We start from the raw sequence: 9,955 nt of genomic DNA on the forward strand, positions 1-9,955 counted from the left end.
TATAATATAATATAATATAATATAATATAATATAATATAATATAATATAATATAATATAATATAATATATAATATAATATAATATAATATAATATAATATAATATAATATAATATAATATAATATAGAAAGAGACATAATATCGTGGAGTAAACCTCCAGTGTCAGCTCCCAGTGCGCTGATGGAGGCATACTGAAGCACCAGCTCCAGGGCGTATCCTTTCCAATGTACTCAGCCGCCCGCCGTGTGAGCGTCACAGGACTCCAAAAACGACCAGGATATTACCGTGTTGTTAAACGGGAACATCTGGCGTAGGCGACTGCATCGTGTGTGGTGGGGTCAGAACCCTCAGCGAACTGCAAATGAGGGTAGGTGACCAACATGTCGTTACCCGGTGGGGATCCCTGGCCTCGGCCACGGCCCCGCCCCTGGCCCCGGCCCGGCCCCATCTCCAACTGCTCCTCCTGCTCGAGCTCCGCCTCAATATCGTCGTCCACAAACTATAATAATAACAAATAATAATAATAATAATAATAATAATAATAATAATAATAATAATAATAATAATAAATAACAATAATAATAATATTACTAATAATAACAATAATAATAAAAATGATAATATTAATAAATAATAATAATAAATAATAACAATATTAATAATAAATTAATTTATTAAAAAAATATATATCAGAGGCGGCGTATAGGCCTATACGTCGCCGCTGACCTTCACTGTAAACCGACGGCCGGACTCCGGCCATATTACGGCGGATTCCAACCGACTATTTTAACCATCCCAACAATAACATCATCATCATCATCATCATCTTAACATAATCATCATCATCAACATAATATTAAAAAATTACCTCCATGTCGTGTCGGTGGCGGATCAAATCTCCTAGGCTCCTGTCGTGTGGTGTCGGTGTCAGTCGAATATAGACTCTTGTTTGGATGCTCGGATGCTCGGGAGAGGGAGTTCGAAATTTGAAATTGTAACGCCCGTTAAATTTCATTACTAAGAAAGTAAGCCTTGTAGAGTTTGTGCATTAACCGAGACCCGATTTGTCATCTTAAAGGACCTTCTAGTCATCCACGAAAGTCATTTTAATTAACCTTTTGGCTCAAGACATCTCGTTTTACAAGCTCGTGGACCAGAGTGTAAATTTATTATATTGAAAACCCTAACTCTCTATCTCTCTTCTCTCTTGGCCGATCGGGATTTTTGCAGCCCTCCCCTTCATGATTTTCATCATCTCCAGCCTTTCCCAAGTGATCTCCATCTAATTCAAGGTCGGTCCTATCCCAATATAACTCTTTTTCACCATTAAACCCGTTGTTGAACACGTTAGGGTTAAGTTTTGATTATAACAGTTTCTGACAGATTCGTACTCGTTTATTGTTCGGTCTGTAACTCGATGAAAATTTATTGTTTTTGATCGATTCTTGTTTCTATGATATTCTACTTTGAGTCTAGTATCCATAAAGGTATTATATGTAATTTTTAAACGAGATTTGAATTATTTTTATGATTTTATAAGATCGAGTATCAAAGCTGATTCGGGATGACGGATTCTGGTCTGTCTTTCCGACATCATAACTCTTTTTCGACAAGTTAAAATTGGTTGGTTCTACTTCTGGAACTTAATATTTTTAGTTAGGATTCAAACCTAATTGGAATCGTTTAATTTGGTTTGGTAATAATTTTTATAAAATTAAAACCATTTTGTTGCACACTGAAATAGCTGCATGTACCTTTATATTTTTATGATTTTTGTGTGCATTGTAAAAATGTAACAAAAATATTTTTAGAAGTCTAAGACATTTACTAAACTCTAGTAAAAATTCATAATTTATTTCTGTGTTTTTTCTATGTAATAAAATGTATCTTCGCATGCTAAAATCTGCATGTTATACTCGTTATTGATCGATACGTTTGTTTTAGGCTTAACTGGTGGCTGTCCAATTGTGTTCTTGTCGGGGATGTTTGAAGTGAGGTTTTGCTCCATCATCTTCCTAGGTATGTCATATGTGTTATACTTTAGTATCGTGGGCTATGAAGCTCATTTGATTGATCAATTGTCAGTAGATTATAAAACTAGGATTTCGTTTGTCTAGTTTGTTAAATTGTTGCGTTTAGCCGAGGTTTGAAGGAATTAACAACCAATTCAGTTTGTGTAGCTTCAGTTTGATATATGAGCTATGGAAAAATTATTTTTTTAAGTATTGGGGCTGAATTGGTTATCGGTTACTCAAACGGGTCGGTACAACGCAAATTCGCACTTATTGGTAGTTTGTGTGTTGTGCTTCCGAATTACCGACCCATCCAACTCGTGTAGTGTCGTGTGGACTTTTTGGCTGTGATTTTATTTAAGTTGGTCCACACGGGGCTGAGTTGGTTGCTCAATGCGTAAACAACTCGCAAACGCGCATATTCGTCTCATCTAGCAACTTCCGGGAGTAAACTGGGAATCCTTGGTCCCCCGGGATTATCTAAGGGTGGGTTTGGTAAATACAAGGCCCCGGAGGCTGTTGTAATTGAATTTGTTGAGGTCGAGGCTTTAGGTAAATCAAACCATGTTAGAATGCCTCATAGGATAAACGAGTCGATTCGGTACCGTTAGTAATTATTGTTTGTAATCCGACAGGTGTTTGAGTTGTGGGAATACTTAGGAGTTCTCTAGCTCGTTGGGATTGTGTGCCTCGTGTCAGGTGAGTTCATGATGCCCCTTTTTAATTCTTTTTACGTTTTTGGCTGGCATACACACTCAATTACTATTTTACCCGATTTCACTCGTTAAAACACTTTGAAGGACATTGTATAGCCTTATTATTTATGCATTTATGAAACCAGGTGTGGATTGCATTCTATTCCTTAGCATATTTTAGACTCGTTTTGGTCATAAATTCCTTAAGGTTATATATATATATATATATATATTGTTTGTTTATGGTCTAGACTCGAGGATGTTATTAGGATTGGTGTTAATTGAATACGAGTAGACCTATTTACTCTAGTTCATATTTTAGACTGACTATTATATATTACCTTATAGCCTACGATTGTTGATATCATTTAGTTCCGTGTGACTAAGAATTATGTGAGTAGGCTTATGGATGTGTGTGTGCATGGTAATTACGGCCGGGTCAAATATATAACTCGGGTTTTCAAATCCCGTGGTGGAGAGGCCCGTGTGGCGTGATCATCATTAAGGCGGGCCCAATATATTACTCGGGTTTTAAAATCCCGTGGTGGAGAGGCCCGTCGTATGTTAAACCGTGATCGCGTCAAATATATTACTCGGGTTGTACTCGTTGTGGAGTGGCCTTTATCACGTGTTTGGATGTGTAAGCGGTGACCGAGTCAAATATATTACACGGGGTATGAATCGTGGTGGAGAGGCTCGTGTCACGTGCTTATGTCTTACCGCGTTCAGGTCTAATATATTACTCGAGTCTTGGCTCGTGGTGGAGAGGCCCGTGTACGTGTGTTCGACCATGAATGTATTATTTGATGATATTATTTATTTATTTTCTTATTATTCTCTCTATTGTTTTGTATATATAAGTTTTGAAATGAATTATAAATGTTGCTTATGAAAACTTGAACTCACTCAGCTCTAGCCGACTTTATGTGTATGTTAGACTGATTTTCAGGTTGTTAAGTAGGGAACTATCGCTTGGACGTGCTCGAGACTACTTAGACGGTTGAAGGCATATCTAGTCGAAGAATTAATAACGCAAACTATCTCTTTTCATTTATTACTATAAGCATTTAAAATTTTGGTTTTGGGAACTTTTCCCGGTTTTTGGGAATTTTTAATACTTATGAGTTTTCCGCTGTTTATTTACTCTGAACTTGTTTTAGATAAAGTGAATTGTTTTGGATTTTAAATTTTTGTGAAAATTTGGATATGATTACCAACTGTAGAATTCCCGGGATTAGGGGTCTTACAGAAATAAAGGGGCAGCTGAGCAGACGGGGCCATATAAGGGACATAATACGCCACGTATAGATCTATACGTGGCGTATTAAGCCTATTTATTATTATTATTATTATTTATTATTGTTAGTTATTAATATTATTATTTATTTGTTATTTATTATTGTTATTATTTATTATTATTAGTTATTACTATTATTATTTATTTGTTATTTATTTATTATTATTTATGTATGTATATGTGTGTGTATCTATATATATCCATTGATACATTGTCTTCTATAAGCTGTCTAGATCTACGTTAGAGTGTTCCCTTTGCTAACCTTGGTGTATCTGTCCGTACTCCTTCAAATGTTGTCCGTACCGTGTTTTCTATTTGAGCGCCGCTGGTACGACACTTCTTACCCAATTACGGTTCGGCATAGGCATTGGGAAATCCCCTACTAGTTTGATATATATCCAGTGATCACCTCCCAGTTAGCGATGCCTATAACCACTCGATCCGGAATCGAGTCAGGGCCGAGTCTCAACGGGAAGTAACATTCGGTCTCATTGCCGTGTAGGTTGACTAACACACACCCGTATGTTTGAGCAGCCACGTGCACGTGACCGTGTATGCTGAACCAATAACTCAGCGGCGCCGGTTTGACCGTGTTGGAGTATGGAAGGCTGGAACGAACCCATTCGTACAATCTGTCATCCTCTTTCTTGAACATCGCCCTCCACCACCCTTCGTTCGTTTCCAGCTCGTTCAGCATTGCCCGCCTAACATCCGGCCAGTGTTTTCTCATGCCTCCCCATACCCATGGCGATTGCTCGGAAACCGCAGTTACCGTCTGGGCGTACGTTTTTTATGTCTACTACGAACGGCTGTGCCCAGCTAGGAATGAGGCTCTTAAACATTTCTATCGTCGATACTTGCGCTGGCGAAACCATCAAAGGAAACCCGAGGTGAGCTCCCGTAGATTTTGATGTCTTAGGTCGCCCCCGAGGAATTTTAAACCATGACGCTGACTAGGACAATGAATGAGACAGAGAGGATGGGGTGGGGGTTTCTTGGCTAGGCCCCTGTGACGAGGACGGGGTGTAGAAGCTGTGTCTAGGGAGATCTGGAGCGGCGGTGTATGAGCTGTACCTCGGGGGATTTGGTTTTTTGGGACGCCCCCGGGGATCCTTTCTTTTAATCGGGCTCCTTCTTTTAGATCTCCCTAGAATAGCAAATATGATCATCGCGAAACAACTTTTCTTTTGATTAGGGTCATCTATGGACGATAGCGTATCTCTGATGTCCCGTCGACATGCTTCATATTCTGGCTCTTCGTTCGGCGGATAGGCTGGATCAAAATTAAGCCTCCTCTAGAACGGGTCAACATCCTTTACTGGATAGACATGCCGTTAACTATGTATCCCTCAATCCGACAAGCACATGGCAGCCCCGAAGACGAATACAAATGGTGGTCGCATGAAGTGCCGTCGTCACCCATCTTGCGTATCAACCCATACTCGTTCACAAGAAGCCTCAGAGCGTGAATCGACACCCTGTTTAGTAGCTTCTTCAACCAGGCATGATGTCGATGTCCTTTCAAGACCCTGGAACGGGAGTCTTGAAAAGATTTACCGATTTCTTTCATCTACGAATTGACCATTTTAAGGACATGCCTGGCAATTGTGTCGAGCGAGTTGTTGCTTCCATTGAGGTACCTTTTCAGATTTGCTTGTTAGCTCTCAACTCGGGTCGTCGTAGTTTCGCCGTTCGTCGATCCAGCTGGCTACAAACTGGTGTTTGTATGGATCCAACCAGCTGTTGCGAATGTATTGCCAAACCTCTAAAAAATAAAGGGAAATGTTAATAAGACGTATGTTTAGACTATTAAAAACGGTCAACTGATACGAAGGACTCACCTGCTCTATCATCCTGTATCAAATGACGTTCCATGTTGATGTGACGGTTGTCGAACTCCTGTATCGTCGGAGACTGATACAGGACCTTCCACCAGTACGCGAAGTCCGTCCCCATATCCGTCCTATATAGGCCCTTAAATTTTCTCTTTATATTCTCGGATATGTGCCACCTGCATAAATTTTTGGTGGCATTAGGGAAGACCGCGTCGCAGGAGTTCATGAGGGCCTGGTCCGCGTCAGTCAGGATCACTCGTGGCTCCATACAGTCATCGAGCACTTGTTTAAGTTTCTCCAAAGCCCAGGTGAAGTTCCTATGTCGTTCCCTGATAACAAACGCGGTGGCGATACCAAACGACTGTGATGTTGACGTCACACTAATAAACTGAACCAACAGCCAGTCGTACATATTGGTGTTATACGTCGTGTCAATAAACAACACCTCGAGGAACGCACGCCACATCTTATGCGACTTATTATGACAGAAGAAAATTTCCTCCATCCTGTCGTCGGTATCATTCTCCCGGATATAGAACGTGAAACCGTTGGCTGCGAGAAAATTTTCCAGAACCTGCATTTGATGAAATAAAACGTTAGTAAACATTACAAGCACGGCAAGTACACATTAAAACAACAAAGGTTTTGAACTACCTTCATAGGGGTATAGCCTAGTAACGCATCCCTCCTAATCTTGGCGGTGTGGTTGTATATGTCCTTTATTGCAGGTTGCACACCGGGAAACTTTTCGTGGAGGGCTGCTTCAATTTCAAGCGGCTTCAAGCCGATCCTGTGTAAACTCTCAACCATATTCAGTTGGTCGCTGTTCATTTTTCTGAAAGACGCACACCCCTCCTCGAATTCAAAGGGATCGTGGTTGTGAGTCTTGTTTACCACTTGAACCCTCCAACATGCACCCGTCGAGTCGTACCTGCCCAGGTTCTTAAATGAAAAGCATTTTTTAATGCTGACGGTACGTCTCACCGTCACCTTTATTTTGGGTTCGCCTCCACGATTGCATGCAAGGTCCACACCATTTTTCTTTGACCGCTGGACCACAACAACGAACCCATGCTCCCGTCCTCTAATTTTGAGCCATTTCTCCAGCTCCTCGCGGCTCTCAAAAATCTGAAACATTTTTACGCTATTTATTAAGCCGTTTATTAAATAACATACAAATAAATAATATTAACTTAAACAAAACACACGGTGTCTTACAGCATCTGTTTTATACGAAACTGTCACCTCGCGTATGTAGTCATCATCGTACTCATCTTCGATATTTGGGTTTGCCCCAGCATGATCATTTCGCCTGTAGTGCGATGAAGACTCGGTTCCGTAAAACGGATCATTTGCTACTGGTGGCTGGTACGATGACGAAGCCTGACCTCCATAATCCGACCAGGCGACAGGTGACGGGTACGACGGCTGACTACTGTAAACACCACCTGCCTGATCTACATAATCCGAGGCGAAGTACTCCTACAATATATAATTTAGAAAATCAAACAACAGTGTTAGTGATAATAATAATAATATATAATAATAACACCTAAAATAATAATAATAATAATAATAATAATAATAATAATACAATAATAATACAATAATAATATTTTAATTAACAATCACAAAAAATACAATAACGGTAATAGTGCGGGAAACCTGGTTCAAATTTGGGAAGCCCGGCGAGCCAATGTTACCATAAAACTATTCGGGCTGATCATAAGGTTGTTGGGGCTGGGTATCATACCCGACATACTCCTAACAAAACGTAATGTAGCAAGTGTTAGTAAAAAAAAACTACCAACTTCATACTAAATAAATATATAACGAACCTGGTTCAAGTCGGGTAACCACGACGTGCCAGGCTGATCGTTAACGGCGTAACCCGGCTCTTCCTCCGCAAATAAATGGTTAAATCAAGACATTGTGGGTATATATATATTACAAATGTTATGTTGTTGCAGGTTGAACGTCGAGAGAACAACAACTATATATAATAAAAAAAAGGAAAAGAGGGGATGGGAGGAGAGCCGGGCTCCAATAATTCAAAAAAGCAATACGCCACGTATAGAGCTATACGCGGCGTAAAAGGGTACGAGTTGACAACCTAGATCAGCTTTTGCCGGCTAGGTTGTCAACACAACTAATACACCGCGAATAGCTCTATACGCGACGTATTATTGGGCTTTCTAGAAAAACCCACCAGTTTGTCTTATTTAGTTTTTTTTTTCTTTTTTTTTTTTCTTTTTTTTCTTTTTGTTATTTAATGTTATTTATAATTATTATAATTAATATTATTTTATTTATGAATAAAATATTATTATTCGGAATTCGACATAGGGCGTTCAGTGGCAAGGCCTATATGAGAAAATTGACATTGTGAAACGACCTTTAAATTTATTGGTTGTTGTCGTTATAGACAACTTGAATTAGTTAAAGTAATTACCTTGGGGAAAAACAGACAGTGCCAAACGAACCCTTTCTTGGATGCTTCCGGTATCGGCATCTCAAATCTGGCTCTTCGATTTCTTCGAACTCCAACTGTCTTGACCTTCAGCCACCACCAGCAACCGTAGTTGTGCTCACTCAACACATATCAGTCGTCACTAAGCTTAATCTTAGGCTTATTATTATTTTTATGCTTAGTTGGGGGTATTCTAAGTTGATCATCTTGCGTATATTAAAGAATCATCGGCTTATATACATACATACATACATACATACATATATATAGTAGATGTGCGATATAAGAATTCATTGCTCCTACATAACCAGCACCAGATCGAGATATTAGTTTGATGAGTTTGAATCTCACGGATCCGCGGTATCCGCTAACGGCAGCGATAACGGGGACTCGTACTTTGGACAAATAGGTGGAAATTCTGTCATTGCTCCAACATAACGAGCACCAGATTGAGATATTAGTTCGGACTTACCTGAACCGGTTGACAAGTATGCTGACGTGGATTTAGGCTCGGTGTTGACGCTGATATTAACACGTTTGTTTACAGCTTTCATTATCACCAGCATAATACACAATGAAAGCACAAACTCAAACAACAATCCATACAATAGCAATTCTCTTCATTATTTTTCTCTTCTTCATGTTTAGTACTCTCTTGAGTGAAGAGAATTGCTATTGTATGGATTGTTGTTTGAATTTGTGCTTTCATTGTGTATTATGCTGGTGATAATGAAAGCTGTAAACAAACGTGTTAATATCAGCGTCAACACCAAGCCTAAATCCACGTCAGCATACGTGTCAACCGGTTCAGGTAAGTCCGAACTAATATTTCAATCTGGTGCTTGTTATGTTGGAGCAATGACCGAATTTTCACATATTTGTCCAAACTATGGGCTCCCGTTATCGCTGCCGTTAGCGGATACCGCGGATCCGAGAGATTCAAACTCATCAAACTAATATCTCGATCTGGTGCTGGTTATGTCGGAGCAATGCATTCTTATACCGCACATCTACTATATATATATATTATGTATGTATATATATAAGCCGATGATTCTTTAATATACGCAAGATGATCAACTTAGAATACCCCCAACTAAACATAAAAATAATAATAAGCCTAAGCTTAAGCTTAGTGATGACTGATATGTGTTTGAGTGAACATAACTAACGGTTGCCGGTGGTGACCGACGGTCAAGACATTTGGAGTTTGAAGAAATCGAATAGCCAGATTTGAGATGTTGATAACGAAAGCAGCCAAGAAATTGAAAGTTCGTTTGGAAATGCCAGTTTTCCCAAGTAAGCCCCTGTAACTGATTCGAGATGCCCATAACGAAACCAGCCAATAAATTTAAAGTTCGTTTCGGACTGTCAATTTTCCCAAATAATCCATGCAACTAAACGCCCTTTGTCGAATTTCGAATAATAATATATTATTGATAAGTAAATAATATTAATAATAATAATCATAAATAACATTAATAATAACATAAGAAAAGAAAAGAAAGAAAAAAAAACATAATAAGACAAAACTGGTGGGCTTTTCTAGAAAAACCCACTAACATAACCAGCACTCGTTTGATATAGTATAATATAATATAATATAATATAATATAACATGCCTCCAAACGTACCTCCGAACGTCT

The 9,955-nt window shown here is 39.2% G+C and overlaps 1 protein-coding gene across 1 annotated transcript; it reads right to left on the reverse strand.

Moving 5' to 3' along the window:
• Nucleotides 1-5,668: 5,668 nt before the first annotated feature.
• Nucleotides 5,669-8,351, reverse strand: LOC143562838 (PKS-NRPS hybrid synthetase cheA-like). Its single transcript, XM_077050531.1, has 5 exons — nt 8,292-8,351; nt 7,058-7,321; nt 6,494-6,967; nt 5,846-6,413; nt 5,669-5,769 (listed from the first exon to the last, which is right to left on the reverse strand). The coding sequence occupies exons 1-5, from the start codon at nt 8,349-8,351 to the stop codon at nt 5,669-5,671; spliced, it is 1,467 nt and encodes a 488-aa protein (XP_076906646.1).
• Between the last annotated feature and the right edge of the window lie 1,604 nt (nt 8,352-9,955).

This window comes from Bidens hawaiensis, unplaced genomic scaffold (assembly GCF_021521415.1).
Source record: "Bidens hawaiensis isolate Kalapana, Puna unplaced genomic scaffold, B.hawaiensis_p1.1 tig00021179_1, whole genome shotgun sequence".
Taxonomy (NCBI): Eukaryota; Viridiplantae; Streptophyta; class Magnoliopsida; order Asterales; family Asteraceae; genus Bidens; species Bidens hawaiensis.